At 38.7% G+C, this 22,668-nt stretch overlaps 1 protein-coding gene across 1 annotated transcript in view; it reads left to right on the forward strand.

The window, feature by feature from the left end:
- The window catches only part of LOC128529807 (fibrinogen C domain-containing protein 1-like), a 112,338-nt gene that overhangs the window by 25,427 nt on the left and 64,243 nt on the right, over positions 1-22,668 (forward strand). Inside the window, exon 2 of the mRNA XM_053503337.1 lies at positions 9,173-9,652. Within this exon, the coding sequence (XP_053359312.1) occupies positions 9,173-9,652 (480 nt within the window). The remainder of the gene's footprint in view (positions 1-9,172; positions 9,653-22,668) is intronic.

A 22,668-nucleotide genomic window follows, 5' to 3' on the forward strand; every position in this document is an offset into this window, starting at 1 on the left:
CTCATGTTGCTTTTAGGGATTTGATCCCTGCCCAGGTCTAATTTACAGAGCAGCTGGAGCTTGACAATGTATTTTTATTTTTTCTCTTTGCCTTGGTTTTCAAGCACCGTCGGTGAGTCTGGATGACGCTTTGCTTTCTTTCTGAGTTTCGGAGCTTGTTCGGTATTTATAGCACATCCGATGCATTTCACAGATAGCTTAAGATTTCAGCTTTTATCAGTGCCAGTGCCATGCTACCTGCCAGATGCTGTTATCATATCAGTGTGCAGTAGAGCTTGGGTTTCAAGAACGCAAGAGGTCACTCCTCAAGCTCGGAGTTGCACTGCAGTTATAATTACATCACTTTTTTTTTTTGGCAACACTTTCTGACCTGCTTTTGTAAACTTGATGTCATGTAAATCCGTACGCCAGAGAGAAGAAAACACCTGCTGCATATGTTACCTCTCCCATCGCCCATCCCCCAACACGAGCACGTCTGAGAAAGCAGCTGGGGTGTGTGTTACGGCCTGATAAGACAAATACGCTGGAAATATAAAGCCTACATCATCCTAAGATGAACAGCACTCCAGAAGCTCTCCAGTTTTATCTGATGAAGAGGCGCTCTATCTTTAAGGTTTTTGTATTATATCATACATTAAAAACTTGGATACCAGTATATCACTGCGCTCTTTGAAAAATTGTTTTATCTGCCTGCTATTCATACATCTATTTTGTTCATGCTCGAATAAATGAAGGTTATTTCTCCTACGAGTCATCCGCCCACACGGTCATCTCCATTGCTGGCGAAACAATCCATTATCCAAATTCAGGAACATGAGTGCTAGCGTGAAAAAGAAAAAAATCCACAGCATTTTATTTTATGAGCAGGCATATAATTCGTCTTGTCTCTCCATAGTTTGGTGTTTGTTCTTCTGTGTTTTAACACGTACATTCATTCATTCATTCATTCTATTCGTACCACCATTGGTTTAACTGTTACGCTTTCTTTGTTGTTTTATACATTACTAGCGTAAATAGTTTGTAGAAATAGTTAAAATGTTACAGTTAAAAACAAGCTGATCAACATCTGGCACATAACTGCTTATAACTTCCCAAGGTTTAGCTTTACGTACCTTTTATTTTTTATTTTTTGGAGCAAGCCATGATGAGTCACACTTTCATGCCTGTGTATTGAGGATTTTGGCAGCTAGTAGGTGCCTTACGGTCATTTGTGTGCCTTCAGCGTACTCGGTCTATACACGGCAAAGTATCGTGTTGATTGTCTCTGTTGAGTGACGCGTATAGCTTCGATGGAAAAAGCACTATATTCATCCAAAAAAGCGTGATGTAATCTGGCACCAAATTGCTCATAACTTCAGTTGTACAGTAGTTAACATTTTGATTTCATTTATGGCACAGGTTTAACTTCAGGCAAAATTTCAATACATTCTGTCTAGCCAGCTTTGCGTGATGCTTTGACAAATTTGGGCTGGACAGACTTACAGATAGATATACTGTAAAGACATACAAGCATACAGACAATTTTTTTTCCGAGACTGGTTTTGAGTCCTTCAACGAACCACAAAGATATCATTGAAAATAACAAGTTCTGACCAAAGTACAGACAAAACCTTTCTTTTAATTATATTGAGTTGTTAATAGATCATGCACATACCATGCATACCACAGAAAAAGTAGTTTCAGCATGCAATACCATAAGGCCTTGCAGCATGTTCTACTATATCATTGTATGCCTGAACCTTATTTCTGGTCTTCCACTTATATCATCTGTAAGGGCGATGATTCCTTGATGATGCTGATGGTGGAAACATCAAAGTTTTTTATCAGATAGGGGAAAATAACCTCCTTGTCATTTGCTGATAATGACAAGGACAAAAGTGGATTGAGAAACAGAACACCAACCGAAAATATGCAATTATCAGCTGTCCTGTGGCTAGAAATGACACAGATAAAAGGCTAGATAATGATCTTGCCATGATAAAAAGTAAAGACATGTCATTGTCTGTTCCTGTTTACCAACATGATGGTGTATCTAATCGTTGCAAATTCCCTTCCTCAGCATTACGGTTCTCTCATTTTACATCATGTGTTTTGTTAACATGTGTTTCAGCTTCTGCTTTAGACCTGCCATTGCCTCTGGTTTGTCAGTGTTTCACCTGATTGCATTCACATTGAGTTTCATCCTTGATTAGGTTGTTTATTCATACCCTGCTGTGCTATAGTACCATTGTGAAATCTTATTGTGCATTCAAGGCATTAAGTCCAGGCCTTGTTGCTCTAATGCCTTGTTTTTTAGGTCAGTGTTTTCTGATTTGAACTCCTGCCCAGTTACTGATTATACTGATCATCTTTCCTTAATGCCTTGCATTAGGGTTGCAAACTTTTCTTAACCCATAGTTGGACATGTCAACGATCAATAATTGATTAATCATAAATTAGTAATGATGATGGGACTTTTTTCTTGTTTTAGATTTATTCCATCCATCCATCCATCCATCCATCCATCCATCCATCCATCTAGGAATATCTGTAGTCCAACTAGGGACTATGGAGGCTAATGGTGACCTTAGTATTTATTCCCATTTGTATGGCCTTGGTAGGACCTATTAATCACTATAATTTGGAAACGCCAATTAGCCTAATCTTCCCCACAGTAAATGTAAACTCTACTAGTTTTTATTTAAGGAAATGAACATCACTGTGTGTTCAGGCACCTTGCAGTATATTGAAGATCTATTGATTAGATAATGTATGTGTACATAGCAAATACATAATATACAGTATATAAAAAAATAAACATATCCAACTGGTCTGGAGTGAGTCATGTAAGTCCAGCTGCAGAAAACACTCGGTTTGATGTACCATTGTCCCTGAGATGCACAAATATTGCTTAGCCAGCCTCAGGGATCTTTCCATGCTTGCGTTCTACCATTTTTATTACAGGGATGACATCCAAAGGAGCACATTTCTTTTTTAGTATTTAATTCACTTGAGGAGTTCTGGTCCCCAAGGATCAGTAGCATAGCTGTAGAGGTCGCCACATCACTTAATGAAACGGCTGCTAGCAATTGTACCATGTGCTTAGCATTGGCATGTCATTTCTTCCCTAAAAGAAAAAAATCCAAGGTGTTTGTGGCAAGGGTCTAACATTGATGATACCAAGTTGAGGAATTGAATCTTACTGAACCAGCAAAACAGCTAAATAATTATTAACTCACAACCGGTTGGGTGATGGACCAAAATGTATATCTCAGCATTGTTGATACACAATATGTATCTTTGTATTTTCTACGAAATAATCAGTTGTAAGTCAAAGCCACATGCGATATAGCATTCAAAATATATGCAATAAGGATATCAAGAGCTATTAGTGGTGACACACTTGAGGGCTTCCCAAATTGGCGTTATACCCTCCATAAGCTTTCGATATTTATCCCTCTGTTTCCAAACTCTCCTGTCTTATACTGTGATTACTGAGCCATTAGAGATCACTGGGGCAATTGCCCAATGCTGCTCCAACAGTCTGTAAAACATCTCGCATCCCAAGTTCCATTTCGTTTTGCATGGTGGTATTCATAACCTGGCTTAATGTAGTTTACGACCTTATAATAGCCTGCACCATCTAGCATGTACAGTATAAAGGCATCAAGTCCTTTTCAATCATCAAGCAAAGCCCATGATTAATAGCTTCAGCATGCACATCGTCACAGCCCCTCCTACTGTAGCTAACAAAGACAGGATAGTTGGCTGAGAACACAGTGCTCCCTTTTCGTCTTGCAGTACAACAGTCGAGTGCTGGGTTTTTAGATGGCACAGCATTGATGTAGTATTTGAGTTTTACTTGAGTGAGCACTTTCCTCTTTTACTGTGTAATATTCCCACACCTGACTTCGTTCGGTCCACGGGTCACTTCTTCCTGCGATGCACACAGTGCCAGTAATTTATCTGAACTGCAAGCTCTCCCTCTTTGCGGTACAAGTTAATACAAATATAAGCCACTGGTAAAACATTATGCAAAACAAACATTACCAACACTACCTTGGTATTTGTTACTGATGGTAGTCTCTTTACACTGATGGTTGGATTATAGTGTATAAGACATTGTGTGCATAGCAGCAAAAGAGCTCCAAACTACAAACTGACCTAATAAGCTGACTGTAATAAGAACATTACAGCGTATCTGAGCTCATACATAAAGGTTGTAATCTTACGATCTCCTTTGTGAATTGTGATTCAGGTTGTCATGATGTAATTAAACTGGCTGACCCCTTTTTGTCTTAAAAGCATAAAGTATAATAGTGTACCTGCAGTGATTGAAACTGAGTGAAAACCTGCATTTTTGACAATGGCACAGGGCATCAATTCTTTTGCGGTTGAAAGTAATTCACTTGACCTTTGACCCTGAACTATGTGGAAGCTTTGCGACTTGCTTGAGCATTCTCAGTTGAGCAGAGGAGCGAGGCCCTCGATACTGTATATGGAAGCTTAGTTTTACTATCCTGCTGCATGTGGATCACGATGTGAAGAGTCAAGTAGCACATGATGGACAAAGGGTAATGTTTAAAGGGAAACTTAGCAACCGCTGACCCATAATTCAAGCTCACACAATGAATCTGCTTTTTCTGATAGGAAAGGAATTGAGGACACGGAGCAGCATGGGAGGTACAAAGGAAAGCTAAGGCTCTTTACCACAGCTATCCATCTCCTCAATGAACCCTTTTTTCTTCAAAGTGCACCACACTTTATTTAACTTCACATCAAAAAGCCAAGGTGAGGTGAATCTATGACTCGAGGCGTCTCTCTGTACTTCTACTCTTCTTGTGAACCTGATACTCTTACCTTTACCTCCCAGAATAAGTAATCATGACCACCGTAGTCTAGTCCTTACTCATGCGTCAGTGCAGTTGGCCTTCACTCTCATTATGGTTCTCCTACTTTCTGTGTCTTTCATAAGGTTTTATCGTTCCTGCTGACACATGAAGGTTCTTATAATCTTTAAAAGTTTGCGTAAAATAAAACATTGACAATACGTGCTCGAGCGCCAAACAGTCACCATTATTCGGGCCAACAGGAAGAACATACACAGTGTGTATTCATTGAATTTCTTTTGAATGCAACTTTGAGTTTGTTAGTAATTTGCATAAGATGCTAAAAATTTAAGTTAAGCTTTTATTTGTCACATATACATTCCAGCATAGTGAAATACCTTCTTCACATATTCCAGCATAACTAGAGTCAGGGAGCAGGGTCAGCCATGATACAATGCCCCTGGAACAGACAGGGTTAAGGGCCTTGCTCAAGAACCTGACAGTGGCAACATGGTGGAGCTGGGGATCGAAGTGCTGACCTTCCGATCCGTAACTCAGTTCCTTTGCCATCTAAGCCACCACTCCCCCCTTTCAAAATGTATGCAAACTAAAAGACTGAAGTCTAAATCAATTCTTCATATTAGATTAGATTAGATTAGATTAGGGCGGCATGGTAGTGTAGTGGTTAGCACTGTCGCCTTGCACCTCCAGGGTCCGGGTTCGATTCCTGGCCAGACTCGATTCCCTTCTCTTTGTCCATGGAGTTTGCAAGTTTTCCCCGTGCTTGGTTTCCTCCGGATACTCCAGTTTCTTCCCACAGTCCAAAGATATGCAGGTTAGGCTAACTGGCATTTCCAAATTGCTCGTAGTGTTTAAGTGTATGTGTGTGTGTGCCCTGCGATAAATTGGCACGCTGTCCAGGGTGTACCCTGCCTCGTGCCTTAAGCCTCCTGGGATAGGCTTCAGGTGACTCTGAATACAGGATAAAGCGGTATAGAAGATGAGTGAGCGAGATTAGATTAAACTTTAATGTCATTGTGCAAAATACATGTCCATAGCAAATAAAATGTAACACCAAACATTATGCCCAACTTTGACTCCCCATGATCTCTCGAGGGTGTGCTGTTGTGTCTGTCACCAGGAGGTTAGCAGAGGACCCTGTGGATGTTGTGGGTTGTGACTCCGTTCATTAGACTGGTTTGTCCATGTGTGCTCATTCAGATTGTGAGATCTGTGGGGTTCAGAGGCCAGGTTAGCGATTGAGGCAGGGTTAGGGTTAGCGTTAGGGTTAGGTTACAGTATGGTGCACTGAATATTCTCTTGCCTTTCGATCATGGCCAGCATTGATTTTTTTTTCCCCCAGTAATTTGTGCTGTTCTGGCATTTTTGTGGATTTGGCCCACCAGACAGGTCGACCTTTGGTCCCTAGAGGTCTTGTGGAATCAGATGCTGTAACCAGTTTCCTGGTATATGATTGATTGATAATCTATGTTAATGTATTAATGTTACAGTATGTGGTGGTAATGTTTGGTGGATTGGTGTATATTTTTTTTAGTGAATATGTGCATTTTGGGAATTCAGTCTTTTTTTTCTCCTCTTATCTAATATGTACACTTGATGTCATCACTCATACAACAAGCACAAAGGAAGACAAGCTATTTCTGACAGAAACTGCTTTTATTCCTCTTACAGAGACCCAGTGGGACTCTGCTTCTATTGAGTCGATCCTGAAGGTAGACATTCAGCTCGGCTGCTCTCAGCTCTTTCCTCTTCTAATCATTGCTTTTATCTGTGTTGAGAATTTCCTTATGCATTACTTGCAATCTAAAATCCTGCACATAATAATTGCTGCAATCAACATTCTTGCAGGTCATAAACCTCGAATTTACTTGATTTCTACAGTTTGAAAAACCTGTTGTATCAAAAGCCAATACATAGAGACGTACAAGTTCATGACCTTGATCTCTGAGCACTATAAGAAATGACATGCCATAATGAGTCCATGTAACCATTGTTTCCTCTTGTGGGCCTTCTACCCACAGTGTCTGCTGGGATATGTAATGATTTTGGCAGCCATTTCGTGGAAATCATTAGGTTCAGTGATTGATTCACGTGATCATATTATAGCCAACAAACATGAGGAAAATTTACATAACCAAGTGCACATTACAACAAACACTCTTTTCTAATTATGTTTTCATATTTTGGAAAAACACTATTCATCCTGCTTAGATTATTTAAGAGTGGCCTTTTAAACAATATGATGATAATGTTCACCAGTACCCACCAGGGTTGCTCAGTATTTTTCACATGTTTTCCCATGCACTCATGTCTTTTGGACTTGTGAATATGTGCGATAGCATGGTTAAGTGTAATGGTAATCCTTGTAAAGACACTATATATAAAAAAAAAAGGTATTTGGCCAAACCTGTTAATTATTGAATTCAGGTGTTTCAGTCGGGGCCCTTTTCCCCAGTGAAGTCCCCTTTTCTTAATGTTTCAGTGTATCAAGACATCTTGGGCAATGCCATGCTTTCAACTTTTTGGCAACTGTTAGAGCCCTTTTCTATTCCAACATGACACCAGTAAACAAACCATAAATACATGCTTTGATGAGTTCAGAGTGGATGAACCTGACTGGCTTGACAGACCTTCTCGTCTAATCTTGTCCAGTGCCTGACCTCCTAAATGCTCTACAGAATGAATGGGCACGAGTTTCCATAGAAACACTCAAAAATCTTGTGGTCAGCCTTCCACAAAGAGTGGAAGCTGCAAAAGGGGACTTGCACGTATTTGGATATACAATGTGTTTTCAGGTTTGGCCAAATACAAATGTCCATATAGTGTATGTTATAACACATTTATAGGTAAGTAGGTTTACTTGGTTTATTTCCAGTACTGTTTGCAGACATGTTGAAGTTTTGCATCTTTCCTCGGAGTGGTCGGTTTCTTGGTGAGTTTACTCCGGGTTTCTCCCATAGTCCAAAGACACGCAGATCAGGTTTATTGGCATTCTCAAATTGCTTGTAGTGTGTGCCCTGCAATAGATTGGCACCCTGACCAGTTAAATTCATAATACTGTACATTTTTTAAAGTATGTTTTTTTAAACTGCCCTCTACTTAAGCCTAAATTCAAAACCAAGGTACGTTCCAAACCATGATTATAGAGTATTGTTACACTTCTAATAGACTATAGTGATCAAAAATCTGTTATTAGAATACATTATGATCCAGGTAATTAAAATAAGGGGGTCTGTTTTATTACTGTATTTTCCAGCTACAGTGCTGGATTCACAACCCAACATTATCAAAGCTGTTAGGACTAATATGAGTTCTTAATAGCCAATTTAACTGTCTACTTACATTACAGCGTTTGGCAGATGCCCTTATCCAGAACGATTTACGTTTTTATCTTATTATTCATTTAAGCAGTTGAGGGTTTAGGGAGTTGCTCAAGGGCCCAATAGTGGCAACTATTTACCATTTACCTTTACCACTGAGCTAACCCTGACCCAGTTGAGTTGAATATACTTAACTCAACCCCCCATACTTGAAAACAAGTAGTCATTAACTTTATTATCTTATTTGGGGAATAAACGTCTGTATGGCGTAAGTAAAAAGGCAGAAAAGGATTGAAAAATGAGTAGGATTATACAGTACTCACAAGATAAATCTATACTGACAGGGTCAATGGAATTCGTTTGCTTGTTGAAGAGGTCTCTCGGAATTTCCTTTACAGATGAAGTTTGAGAACCCCTGCCGTAAACAATACTGCTGTGTGAATCTACAGAAATATAGGAACTGCTACGTACACCTCAGGAAGTTATGAAATGAGTTGTGCAGAACTTTAAACTAAATAAATAAATAAACAAACAGATCACAGATTTTTTTTTTTTTTTTTTGGCCATTTCGTTCTCCCTGAGCTTCGACGTTTGACATCAAATCTCTTTTCTCTTCATTTGTGACAGGCTGCCATTGTTTGTGTATGTACACACTGAGAAAAGAGTTGTCAACTCCAGGCACTTTACTGAAACGGAACGGATTGAGCCGCAGGCGTTGTATTAGTATCTTCCCTACTTCTCTCACATACTTTCGCCCTGGGGGATTTTTCCCTTACTGGAGGAGCTGCACAGACAAAGCATTTCGTGTAGTTTATTATTGGAGCCAAACTCTCACAGGCCCAGAGCAATCACAGAAATTAGCTTAAAGTCTTCCCTGAAGTCAGTAGTGAACCCGCCCGAGCTCATATATTAGCTTGCACCTGCGGCACATTTTACAGCATGCTATATGCAATTTTTGCATGTATGTATATACACATATGTAATAATTGGATCTCTTGGCTTTATCTTTTCTCTCTCTCACAGAGGAGGAGTTGTAGTTACCTCCTGTGCACCATCCTGCTCTTTATTGCCGTGCTCCTGGCTCTTACTGTAACAGGCACCATCCTCCTAATGAACCACTCCCAGGCATCTCCAGGTCCCGATGCTCCACCCCTCATCACTACTAATCAAGACGAAGGCAACGCCCTGGTGACTGTAGAAAGAGGCGATGGCTCCCGCATTAATATATTCATTGAACCCAACTGCCCCGACTACAACAGCAACTTCCTTCGACTGGAGGGGGTCCAGACATCCCTGCTGCACTCGCTCACCCACCACGATACTGACCTGAAGTCCGTGAAGGGACAGGAGCGTGGGCTTCTCGTCCAACTGGCAGAGGAGATCTCCAAGCTGTCGGCCCACATTAACCAGCTGAAGGCGGAGTACAGCGCTCTGAGGCAGGGCCAGAGCAGCATCAGTCAGGAGATCAGCATGCTGCAGTCTGAGCAGGCCAGACTCCTCCAGGTGAGACACTTGTGGAATAAGAGATGACACACAATGGTGTGTCTTTACCTTTAAACAAGTATCCAAATGTAAAGCAGGATCAATCAGGCCATGTGTAACCAAGGCTCGTCTTAAAATAGGCAAAGACATGAAAAGAAGCGTAGTCATGACCATGAGCACTACAGCAGAATAACAAAAGGTTTGCTATCAGGGGTACGGAATACAGAGCGCATACTTCACAATTAATGGGATTGCTTCGAGTCCTTTTGTAATGTGGAGTGTGATTGAGTAATTGAGGCTAGGTGTTTGCATTCAGAATGAAGATGAAGGTGAACTTGAGAGAGTCTGGGATGACTGTTGGGTGCGGTGTTCATAGGCTGCTATATCATAATACTGTATATGATAATATTATATGAGGTGGTCCCTATGTTGTAAGCGATTTCATTTCATTTAAAATCAAATAGGTTACATTATAAAAGGATGTGCATGAACACACACACACACACACACACACACACACACATGATAGGGTGTTTGTGTGCTTGTTCAATTTGATGGGTCGGCATCTCATCCAGCTTATGCCTTAGGTTCCCTGGAATAAGCTCCAGGCCTCCAGGCTACCCTACACAGGATAAGTGGTTTTGATAATGGATGGATGAAAGTTTAAGACCGAGGAACACAAGCGTTAACCTACAGATGTGTCTTGGGGTGGTTTCCGTTTTTGCTGTTTATATTCTTTAATTTAAAGAGAAGCGATACCTTGGCAAGAGCTCATATGCTAAACAGTCTATCATGATGTTAAAAATTAAAATACACCATACAATTTTCAGCTCATATTATTTCCTGATAAGACTCTCTGCATGTTTTTTTTTTTTTTTGTCTATTTATTTAGTCTAGAGGAAATTCACATGCTTTTTCTACCACCTGCTTCATAACTTGGGTTACTAGGAACAGCTTGAATAAGCATCATTGAACTTTATGTGTTGTGGGCTTTAAGATATGACCACAAACACACTGTGGGTACACTAATGATGCTCGATTAAAGATGCCAGGTCTCATGTCTGTTCGTCAATACGCTCATGGTGTTCTTTATTCTGTTTTCAATATTAAGGGAGACGAATTGTTCAAAAATTCATTTTTTAATCGTTTTTCGCCATTCAGATAGGGCTGTTGATTAAAGTAAGTGTTTATCTAAAGTATTTATTTCTCTTAGTTATACCAGTACGATGCATCCTCTGCTGAAGCATTTGTTAAGCACTTGCAGAATCGTAGAGTCAAGTGTTTTTCCCAGCTCCGAAACATCTGGTTGTCTCTTTACACTTCACAAACAAGTCCTCCAAATTCTGAAAACTTATTCCTCTAGAATTTATTTTGGGATTTCGGCTGGGCAAGGTGATGATTTCGAGAGCACAAATATAACCTGTAATAGCGTTATTTGAGGGCTGGAACAAGACACTGCTGGCAGACTGAGAGACAGATGGGACCAGCTGCCCGATCATTTAGATCAGCATTTTATGAATTCAGCCAGTGAAGTAGGATCATGCCTTCATTAGATTTCCTCAGACAGGCAATAAACACCAGGCTCTATCAGTTATCAGCCTGGATGAACTGTCACCCCTAAACCCATGTGGAGCGCTTGGTTATTGTTTGTCATGTTCTCTTAGGTTACTTTTATAATAAGCTGTAGATTCTTGTTTGAAGGACAGCTGAGCTGTATGGGTTTACATAAGATGTTTTTCTCACCTTGAAAAAAAAAAAGCTGACACAGGTTGTGCTACTGTAGGTATGAAGCAGTGACAGGATGTAAAAAAAAAATAAACAGTGCAATATAAACAGCTTTAAATCTGGCAGTCTTAATACCGTACTCTGCGCTAATCCCCATTCGAACCTTTAGCACGGGTCAGCTTGACATAGCATTCCGTCAAAAACGTGACCCTTCTCTTTAATGGTGTTCCTTTGGATGTCAAAACAGCTGAGTCACTGGGAGTCTGGAAAAAACTGATTTAAGACCATGCTGTTTAAAAAGCACTAAAATGGGTACATTTAAAATGTTAGGTTTAACATGCATTTCAGATTTTGTAAGGTTTATTCTTATCATAGGTATATTTTAAAGGATATAAGGACAAAAATCAAGAAAAGACGTTTTATAAAGGTTAAAGATTGATTTGCATTTCAAAAAGGAAAAGAAGTATTTGAACCTCAAGCAAAACATGACTTAGTACAGTACTTGGTGGAGTGGTTGGTTACCAGATTTGCACACATCTCAGGAGGGATTTTGGTCCACTCTTCTTTACAGATCTTTGAAAAATAATTAAGGTGTTTTGCTTGTCGTCTGGCAACTCTGGGCTTTTCAGCTCTCCACTTACACATCTCCTACAGGATTAGATCTGGAGACTGCCTAGGCAACTCCATGACCTTAATGTGCTTATTTTTTAGGCCACTACATTGTTGCCTAGCTGGTATTTTGGGGAAATTGTCATGCTGAAAGACCCATCCACGACCCATCTTCAGTATTCTGGCTAAAGGATGGAAGTTCTCATCTAAGATTTTACAATACATGGCCCCCTTAATAAGACAAAGTCGGCTTGTACCTTTAGGAGCTTCTCAGCATTATGTTTTTACCTCCATGCTTCACTGTAGAGATGGTGCTCTTAGGGTTATACAGTAGTCAGCATTTTTCTTCCTCCAAACACAGCGACTTAAAGAGCTCAATTATGGTCTTATCTGACCACCTCACTTTTTTCCAATCCTTCCTTGTTTATTGACAAACTTCAGACGGGCCTCAACATGAGCCTTCTTGAGTAGAGGGACATTTCAGGGTTTGCAGAATTTCAGTCTATGGCGTATTGTGTTAACAGTGGTTTGTTTGGTGACTGTGGTTCCAGTGGTGACTGTGGTTCCACTGCCTTAAGATCATTCACAAGCTCCTCTCGTGTTGTCCTGGACTTTGCTCTCACTTTTTTCATGATTATCCTTACCTCATTAGGTCAAATCCAGCATGGAGCTTCAGAATGAGGGCGATTAAAGGTTATTTTTTATTTTTTACTAAGCTCCTTGCTGATGGTCTTGTAGCCCATTCCAGCCTTGTGCAGGTCTACAATCTTGTCTCTGACATCATTTGACAGCTCTTTGGTCTTGCCTATGGTGGCGAGCAGTATTGTCAAGTGCATTTGCAAAAACCATCATGTACCATGATGAAACTGGTTCTTATGAAGACTATCCCAGGAAAGCAAGACCAAAATATACCTCTGCTGCAGAGCAGAAGTTCACTTAGAGTCACCACCCTCAGGAATCACTAATTGATAGCACTTCAGTTTAAAGCCATCAGGAAGGCTTTATAGAGGAGACACATCTTAATATCAACTATTCAGAGGAGATGATTGCATATTTTGGATCCTTTTAACATTGGTTTACAATGTAGAACATACACACAGAAAGACAGGTTCATAAATATTGGGGAAAAAAAAAAAAAAAAAAAAAAAAATATATATATATATATATATATATATATATATATATATATATATTATATGTGTTTGGCATCAAAATGTAAAGGCATGCACACACTCCCCTGTTGAGTATAATATAATATTTTTTTTTAGTAACTTCTTTATTTGTGATGACTTCTTTATACAGTAGGCAGGCCCATAGTTCTTGGAACAAATATAAGTATTTAGGGATTTGGCCAGTGAACAGTACACAACCACATTGACTTTGAACAACATTTGAATAAAAAAAAAAACTTAAGATTTGAGCGAATTCAAGACTAATTACAGCCAATTAGTAATTTTTAAACACGCATCAGAGTTTGGGTGGGTTTTCAGTAACTTTTTTGTGGCTTAGCACACACATTTTCTTTATGACATCTCCTTCTGTCTTTATAATCGTTAATAATTACAGAGGTTTTATTTGAAAAGTTGTTCTAAAAATTAATGTTAGTTGATTCCATCTTTTTCTTTGTTTTTAGATCATGCTTCATATAAAGAAACAGACTTAATAGTCAATTATCACCAGCATTCCATTTTTGTTACATTCTCTATCCTACTTTAAAAATGTCAATCCATAACACCCTTAATGAGACCTAAACCAAAAGAATGTTTCATGATCGTAAATGTAATAAGCTGTCCATGAAGACCAAAAGTGCAAAAACTCATCCCGAACCTTTTCTGTCCTCATCCTTCTTTTTCCCTTCTGGCAGCAGCCTTTAAAGCATTGAATCTCCAGATCCTCATATCCACTGTTGCTAGCTTGGACTTCAGAAGCTACATTCTGACCTGGCTTTTTCATCATAGCCATAAGATCGATCCTTCCCCAAAGCGCGTAGGTTTCGTTTCATCACCTCACAGCATTACTTCAGTAGTTGCTCAGGGCTTAGCTCTTGGTCCACTCTTGTTGTTTATACACACTAAATCACTGGGCAGAATAAACAGACTTTATGGTTACTCTTACTGCTTACTTCTTACAGGTTGCCTTCAAAAAATATTACATAGATTGAACATTCCAAAATCAATATGTTTGGTTCACTTGCTGTTTCAGTGGTTTGATTTTCTTACAGTACAGTATATGTGACCTGTCTTATTACATTACATTACATTTTTGATGATTAAAATTTTCAAAAACCTGGGTAAATAAGCTCCCTTTTGATGTTAGTGCATCATGTCTATTTACTGAGATAAGGCCAGTGTTGGTTTGTCATCCAAATTAAAATCCTGTTTTAAAAAATAAACAAATGAAGATTCTGTGTTGTAGTTAAAGACACCGGGATATCCCAGGTTCTCCTTAAACTAGCTTAGCCAGCAGTGCAGTTTTATAATAAATAATGCATGTTTACTATCACAACTGGAATAACCAGCTTGGATAGAGTTCATGGTGGTTGTTGGTCTTTTGGCCGCTACCGGCAAGGGGGCGCCACAGCGGACTGTTCGGTCCACACATACATGCTTGGCACAGGTTTTATGCCATTCCTCCCAACCCTCCCATTTTACCTGGGCTTGGGACCGACTCTGCAGCCAGTGGTTGTGGTTTGGGCACTGGCTATAAATCAAGCCCAGGCCTTACGCACTGAGCCACACCTACCACTGAGCCACCATTGCCTTTCTTGGAAAGTGTTCATTAAAGTGCTTTAAAACAATGTCTAGGATTAAAAATCTTATCAATTCCTGTTAAAGGATTTGGAAGATAAAGTATTTATCAAATTGCAGATTGGATACGTTTCACCTACCGCACAATATTGGCCATAGCGCAAAACTAACCAGTGCGACTTAATATCTGACTTCATATGACGGATCACATGTAAGTAAATAAGGCAAAATACTTTAGTTTTCTATTGTCTATCTATCTTTGGTCTTAATATATATATATATATATATATATATATATATACTGTATATATATATATATATATATATATATATATATATATACTGTATATATATACAGTATATATATATATATATATATATATATATATATATATATATATATATATTCAAAACAAAATGCCTGCAACACAAAACAGACGATATTATTTTTTCAGGTGATGCATTTGGATTAATTCAGTGTCACATCATATTCTCGCTGCAGTCCAACCACGCTCCAGTTACTAGTTTAGATTCTGTTGGATATGTTCTTCTTGGTCTGGGTACAGTGCTCTCACTTGCCCAAATGAATCACACTGAAGCAGAAAATGTATGAGGGTATGTATGATTCAGACAGACTGCATATGTAAAAGCACTGTTAGAAACTCTAGCACTGCCTGTCTGACAACACTTGGTCCAGAATATAAAAGCATCCAATATCACCAGAATCACAACCTTGGCGAACAGATTTGATCCAATTACCAGCTCAGAGCCCACCCATCTCCAACCTCTTAATCACCACCAACAGTCCATCCAGCCCACAAAGCTTGAAATATTCACATGATTTTAGAAAGCAAATCAACCACTAGGTCATACAGATTCCTCTTCACACAACAGATTGCTGAGCCTGCTCAAAGTCTCATACGAGCTCCGGCTATTTCCACACTTCACGACTTTCCATTTGCTGGCCAATTTCATATAATAAATCCCTTCTATGGAGCATTGTGGATTCTGCTTCCCTGCTTAATCACATACCCTCCCATGTGATCTCTAATTTATCCCTTTACTGCGGTTACTTGACTCACTTCATGTAAAACACGCATTAAATTAAGGATATTTTTGTAGGATTTTTTTTATACACTCATCAGCCATGGCATTGAAAAAAAACCATTATAACCACCTACAGTAGGTTTCGGGTTCCCCCTGTACAAATTTAAGTCAAAGGGGATTCCACAATCTTATGATAGCAACACGATATACAGTCATACCCATAATTCTAGAAACAAATATAAGTATTTGAGGATTTGGCCTGTGCATGAAGTCAAGACTTTATGCTTTATTTCAAGGGGTTTGACAAAAGTCTGGGACGCTAAGATGGCTTTGGGTCATCGCGGCACGGCTCTGATGGGGGTGCTACAGTACGAGTTGCTGGTGTCGAGGTGCTGTGGGTTGCGGAGTGAGTTTCCTTTTCGAGCTCATGGCTATAGTCCAGTAGTTTTAGACAGATTGTTTGCAGCTCTGGTTCATGTTCAGAAACCTGATCTACAGTCCATTATTTTGTTAGAGAAGTTTACTGGCTTTGCTACAGTCATTTTTGAGTGCTTTGTTCAATCTGCTGCAATAATAAATGGGTTCCCCGGTCTTCCTCTTGACAACTTGTTATATATATGCTGGCTGAGGGTAGTAACCTCATAACAAAGCGCAGAGGTTTGAACATGCACACACAAGAAAAGACCGCAACTAAATATCATATGATGAACAACATTCTTAGCAATGCATAATATTCCTTATAGAGAGAAAATATCATTCTCGCACTGTATTTCAAACTCTACTCAGACTTGTGCTATTAGTGACTAGTGACTGCTGTTGTAAATGTAGGATTTCCAAAAAAATTGGTTCCAAAGTATAAGGAATTTAATCAGCATTTCCTTATGCAAATGTTTCTTCTTATGCAGAGTAATTTGCATTCTGCTGTGCACATACTTAAGCCGGCAGTAAGATTTTCAAAAGTATTTAACTACACTGTCTGGCCCCAAAAAATAAAAAATAAATTAAAAACCTTGTCAGTTTCAGAATGGTCAAAAGATTACTGTAGCTCGCACCCAGCGAAGATAATATTACAATTACTGGATTTAAGTTAAGAATCTTCACGGATAAAATGACATCATCGTCAATTGTTAACAAATCTACAGTAGAAATCAAAACTCTATTTCTATAATAGTGAAAGTAAGAGCACTTGTTTATGCATAGAAAGTGATGAGAAATCAACGGATAGGGATGAAACAGCTGTGTGGCCTCAAGAAAGATCCAAACATGGGTAAGTTAGTAGCTAATCAGCGGAACCTCGGATTTTGTTTTAAAAAAGGAATATAATATGTTCGGAAATCTTTACCACAGCAAATTACAGGTTGGATTTGGGATCCGTCCTGTAAGACTGATTAATGCTAGTTAATTATGAGAGCGGCCTCATTAGAAAAAAACACCACGGGTTTCCCCCTGCCGACTCAGTCACCGTGCAGCGCTCTGTCACCTGGGGAGAAACCTTTTCTCTCAAACTCCACCCTTTTGCGCTGTCACTTTGGCACCTCCAGGCACTTGATATTAATGACAAATAAATTAAGTCTGCACTGAATTTTTGTTCATAAATAAACCAACGTTACAATTTTCATACTGTATTCGTCTGTTTTAATTGGAAATGTTTGAATTTTTTAGGATTGCTGCATATTTCTTTTTCCCTTCAGCTTTCTGTTTCACTCTTTGGTCTGCTTTGACAGCAAAATGAGATTCTGCAATTCTGCACTTTCGAGGATTTTTTTTTCATTTTTTTTTTCAAGTGAAGCAGTAAGTGTTGCAAGAGAATATTTTGTGCATGTCAAAATTATTTGGGTTACATACTGTAAGTGTGAATTTTCTGTGTTTTTTTAAAACAGCTATAACTCCAATAAATCTCCCACAGTTTTGGCACAATGGGTAAATCAGCCTGCAGTTCTATTTGTGAAATATATATATCATGTGTATATATAGCAAACTTGTGATTTTGTAGTGAGTCAAACTGAAAGTAACGGCAGCAAATTAGGTCGAGGAATAAGTGGGGAGTTTTTGTTGCACACAAAACCTTGTTAATTATAACGATGGTCAAAGATCATTGATGGAAACCAGTGTTTCCCACACATAGAGTTTACGTGGCCGAGCTGCCAAAGTATATTTTGGTGGCCGCACAGGTATATTTGCCCAACCTTTTTAAAAATCTGTTCAGGAGAACGATGCCATCCGCAATCTATGAATTAGTAGCGATCAGTTTCCTCTCATGCTACCGCTCTCGTACCTACAGGATTTATTCTTCTACCACAAAGGCACACTAAGAGCCAGTAAATGTAACGGATGCCAGCTGCCATAAAAAGAATAAGGAGGGCGTACTGACTGGTTGCGCATGCTGTTGCGAGACGATTAACCCTAAAAATACAAGTGGCACAGATTTGTGCGTGAAACACAGCATTGGTCAGTGACCAATAAAAAATAAATAAAATGAATAAAATAAAATAAAAACGCTTATTAGGAAGTCCTGCCAGAGTGTCTTGACGGAGGAGGCTGTAGATCGCAAAATCTGCATCTGGGTTTTTAATGTCATGTAGGACCAAATTTACCATTAGCTGTAAGTTTTACTGATACGGGAAAATATGAATGATGTCACAAAAATGCCCGTAGTGTGTGAATGAGAGTGTGACTGTGTGTGTATGTGTTTGTGCCCTCTTACCCCATCCAGGGTGTTCCCCACCTCGTGCCCTACTGTAAGTTTGTTTAAATAAGCTCCAGGGCCCATGTAACCCTGCATACAAGATAAAATGGTATAAATGATGAGGGATTGCATGAGGAGAAAACAACCGAAAACAACCACCAAAAAATGTGATCTTAGGAATCGGTGCTATTTCTTTGATTGTGTGGCACACTTTTTTTATAACTTGCTCAATTATGAAATAAAATTCAGTTCATCATATTGTATACTGTTAGTTGTGCTGAAAAAAAAGATATATTGCTATATCTTGACTTCATATATATTAATTAAAACACAGTAATGCAAAAAATGGCAAAAAAATGTTTTTTAAGGGCTATGTGCTCTGACAAACAGTACCATAATTTTTTTTCCCAAATTTTTTACATACATGTACAGTATATCAATATGGAGGGCAGTGTCTGTGTGTCAAATCTCTAAAATGTGAAATAATAAAATATTGTGTTAAAAGGTGTATTGTGTTAATTGTTGTGTGCGTGCATTTTTTCAGGAAGCAATGCCGCCCAGTTTGGTTGTCCACAACCACAAGTATACTTCAGACCTTTACACATAGTTATATTAAGTATATAACATGTTGTTCAATCAACATTTAAATCACACAGGCTACATTCACATTACAAGCCACATTGTTTTTCACATAATTTTTTCCTGATCAGATGAGATTTGCCTGTCATGACGGTTCACATTCATAATCACTAGTGATTTTTATCTGACTCCAATATGCACACATCACACCTGTCCTAAAAAACTGAAATCAAAATGTTTTCCCCGCAACATCTGGGTTAAAACACGTGATGAGTTCATGTGACCACTCGTTCATTTCGAACAATGGATGATGCTTTAGCAAAAATATACTCTGGGTTTTGCTCTAGAGGATGGCAAGCAGTTTGTTGAGGTCCAAAAGAAGAAAGAAATCCATCAAGCGCCCTATGCATGCGCAGGGGCAAAAGGTCACATAAATTCCTACAGTATCTGCCAATTCTCATTCAAGTTTGCATGATCACGTCTCGGATCTACAGTAGGATCTACAGTAGGACTACATATGAAAGTGGCTCAGATCCGAACTAAAAAACGTTCAGATAATCTGATCTGGGTCACTTCAGGCCGATAATGTAAACGAGGCCATAATGTCAGAGCCAGAACGTATTGCAGACATTATGTGGCACATATCTGTAGTAATTTTTTTTTTAAATAATAATTATATATTAATGTTTAAATGCTGAAGTATGTGTCTGTTTTAGCAGATAGAGAAGACTGTATGAAGTTGTTCTTTTGCCAGTGAAACATGCTTTGTATATGATGCCAGGGACGCATCATATTTTTCGGGATGCATAAAAATGATTCATTCTGTACTAAAATATACTTATATATTCATAGACTGTTGAAGTAACATTATATGTACAATTAAAGTGAAAATATAAATCACACAAACATGAAAAAATAAGCATTTTATACTAACCGCAAGATCGTAGACTAAACGCATGATCCCACTAGTAGCAGCATGGATTTATGGGTGTTCCGCAAAATATGAGAAAGATGCGGTTTGCGCATGCGCAGTGAGCGTGTATACGACGAATTCACAGGTTGATTTATAGAACATTGTCTGAAGACCAGATTGGTCAAACGGAGTCATGTGATTATTGTTGCTACGTTTGATTGGTGAAACACAGTCATGTGGTAAAAAGTATGCTGCAGTAAAACTACAAAAAGTTACTAAAATAAATGTAACAAAGTAAATGTAACTTGTTACTACGCAACTCTGGCTTCAACATTCTCCGAAGACTTTTTAAACACATTTAAACATACATGCAGCAGCCGCTGTGTCGCACAGTAAGTGCACGTGATTATTCTTCACTGATCACATGACAGAAAGAAGCATCATCATATAACAGTTTTCAAATTAAATATTTTATTATAGACAACCTTGTGAGTTAGAGAATAACAACTTGGGAAAAGTCTGAAAATGGCGTTTATCAAGTTCTTTTGTCAGACAAGAATGCACTAAAAGTTCAGCCAAAATAATGTATTCATATTTGATAACATCACTGCAACAGGAGCATGATAAGGTCATGATATCAGCACGGATGGAGAGGAAGTGCTTTAATATCTGAGAACTATGCCGTGTTAAAATAAAAACATCTACCACATCCTCTCGTGCTTTGTCTCAGTAATGACTTCAAATGTCATCTATTAATCCTGGACATTTCCTGTTTTAAAATGACATTTGGTAATAAGAGTAAGGCCTAATAGACTGTAGAGTTCACATCAGAGGCTTACGATCACTCATGCTTGAAAGTTTGAAAGTTTTGATAGATTTATTCCATTTCCACCGATGCTGTTGTGTTCATTAATCTTCCCTTCTCCGGCAAGCATCAGCTTTTTTCTTTTTTTTTTTTTTTTTCTTGTGTAAGTGGGCACCATGTTCCACACTCAGATGCCCACTACGTAAAGACGATTATTGATGATATGGAAGTCTGCAGGAAAATAGCACTGAATTTGTCGATGATTAATGGAGACAACTCGGTCAGCGAGCCAGCGTGTTTTAAATAATGTTCACGCAGCAGGCATCAGCGTCCTGCTCGATGCAGCTGATCGTCCATTTAAAGAGCAGACTGGGCAGCAGAAATCAAAGCAGGCTTTATCTAGCAGCAGAGCGCCGGCTGAGTGTTCAGGCCTGAATTATAAGTGAAATGTCTGAATCCTGCTCCAGTTATTTATGCAGCATTTGAAGACCCAGATCACAGTACAAATAGGACCGGTGCCTCAGGATGAGTGTAAAAGTTGTGAACTGGTAGAGTTGGAGTTGCAATAATTTAAAACAATGCAATCAATCCTAAAACTTTTTTCTTCTTTTTACTTTTATTAACTTGGCTCGTGAGTGAAATGCTCAGCGCACGAATTTAGACTTGAAAAAGTGTATTATTCTAAAATGTAAAATTCTTAAGATATTGCAACATGAATTTGACATGGTTACGGACACTACACCTTTTTTTTTTTTTTTTTTACGAAAAACCATCTCTTAAGTCGTACTGGACTTTTAATGTTATATCAGTTAATAATTATTGGGCAGATTACAAAAAGTAACTATAGTTTTCTATGTTTTATGAACACATAACATAAGGTGTGTGTCTAATTTGAAGCATTTAAACAAAACCACTGTTGTTAGTAATTTGGCACTGGATGTTTTAATATTTTTTTTTTACAACTTATATACTTCTAGAAGCTTACATAAATTTCAGTATCAATAAGCGTAACAAAATATGACTAATTCGCATTTTAAATTATTCTTGTTTAAAGCAGAAAGAAAGGCCATTTTTGAGGCACATTTAAGATCATCTATCTGAAACGACTAAAGTTACATTTTAAGAAAATGAAGATCAGTCACTTCCATGTTGCATGAACTTTAGAAGTAGCTTCTTTGGGCACATACATGTTTTTGAGTATTTTAATAGCCATAGCACCTTGCGATCATTTTTAAACATTTCATTCAGCCTGACTATCTCTCATCATCTGCACCTGTTTCTCACTGGTTCATGCCTTAAGGCTTTTTTTTATACTTGAATGATTTGTTGGTCACTGTCCTTCAGGAAACCTCAAGACTACTATTCGTCAAGACTGCATTAAAATACAAGAAAGTCTGGGCCTTTGGGGGCAAAATATACAGAAATAAGGGGTGGCTCAAGACTTTTGTACTGTAGTCTACTGTATGATCACACACACACACACACACACACACACATGTGGCTCCTCTCCAAATCGTTGGAACAAAGTTTGAAGCACACATTTGTCTAGATTGTATTTCTACCCCGAAGCATGAGACTCCTCTTCACTTAAACTAAAATCTGACCTGAACATTAGGACATACCTGGGATGAACTTGAAACTGTGCATAAAATACAGTGTATGTTTACAACCCAGGCTGCCTAAGACCATGGGGTTTGTTTTTGCGTTGGCTAGACACAATATCTGATATTCCATGCACTAGCCAGCTCTCCATGTGCTTCCTCTGAGACCAGATATCTTCCCTCTTCCACACCAATGCCCATAATTGACTAGTGTCATTCTGATTGACACTCCAGTGTGAGAGACCTGCTTTGTTCAGGTACAGGAAGTACAGTTGCTGTTGTAACCAGCACGGAAATGCTGTGTGTACAGCACGGTACATGGAGG

The sequence above is a fragment of the Clarias gariepinus genome, chromosome 9, assembly GCF_024256425.1.
Source record: "Clarias gariepinus isolate MV-2021 ecotype Netherlands chromosome 9, CGAR_prim_01v2, whole genome shotgun sequence".
Classification (NCBI taxonomy): domain Eukaryota; kingdom Metazoa; phylum Chordata; class Actinopteri; order Siluriformes; family Clariidae; genus Clarias; species Clarias gariepinus.